At 34.8% G+C, this 574-nt stretch overlaps 1 protein-coding gene across 1 annotated transcript in view; it reads right to left on the bottom strand.

The window, feature by feature from the left end:
* Window positions 1–140: 140 nt before the first annotated feature.
* Window positions 141–574, bottom strand: part of LOC116343123 (serine/threonine-protein phosphatase 6 regulatory ankyrin repeat subunit B-like) — a gene marked incomplete at its 5' end in the record, with an annotated part of 601 nt that continues 167 nt past the window's right edge. Inside the window, 3 exons of the mRNA XM_031771033.1 lie at window positions 141–282; window positions 348–446; window positions 512–572. Coding sequence (XP_031626893.1) covers window positions 176–282; window positions 348–446; window positions 512–572 — 267 coding nt within the window. The remainder of the gene's footprint in view (window positions 283–347; window positions 447–511; window positions 573–574) is intronic.

The raw sequence follows: 574 nt of genomic DNA, 5'->3' as shown, positions 1-574 counted from the left end.
CATTCGACCTGGATATTGTTTTGAAATTTGAATAAATTGATTCTGACCATTTCTGATATGAAATTGATTTTGTTGTTTCAAAATTCGATTTGTTGTAATAAATAAGGAAATTTAAGCTCAACATTTTGATAACAAATGAACATTAAAAAAATTCATTGTTTGATTGGATTGTTTGTCAGTTACCAATTTTTACAGCTACGTGAAGTGAAGTCAATCCATTCTCATCTTCTGCATTAACACGAGCTCCGAAACTGATGAGAAGGTTGACCACATCCATCCGACCTGGAATGCAAATTATCAAACATTAAAAGAAATTCATAGTTCAAATCGATAGTTTGCAATATTACCCCAGCTGGCAGCTTCATGTAGTGGCGTTCGATTATCTTTATCTTCTGCATTGACACTCGCGCCATGATTGACGAGAAGTTCGACCAAATCCTTCTCATCTGGAATGCAAATTATCAAACGTTAAAAGGAATTCATATTTTGAATCGATAGTTCGCAATATTACCCCAACTGGCAGCGTAATGTAGTGGCGTTCGTTTATCTTTATCTTCTGCATTAACACTAGCCT

This window comes from Contarinia nasturtii, unplaced genomic scaffold (assembly GCF_009176525.2).
Source record: "Contarinia nasturtii isolate CC-2019 unplaced genomic scaffold, AAFC_CNas_1.1 Cnas_scaffold_942, whole genome shotgun sequence".
NCBI classification, from domain to species: domain Eukaryota; kingdom Metazoa; phylum Arthropoda; class Insecta; order Diptera; family Cecidomyiidae; genus Contarinia; species Contarinia nasturtii.
Note: the sequence above shows the minus strand (reverse complement) of the source record. Positions and strands in the feature narration are given on the sequence as shown.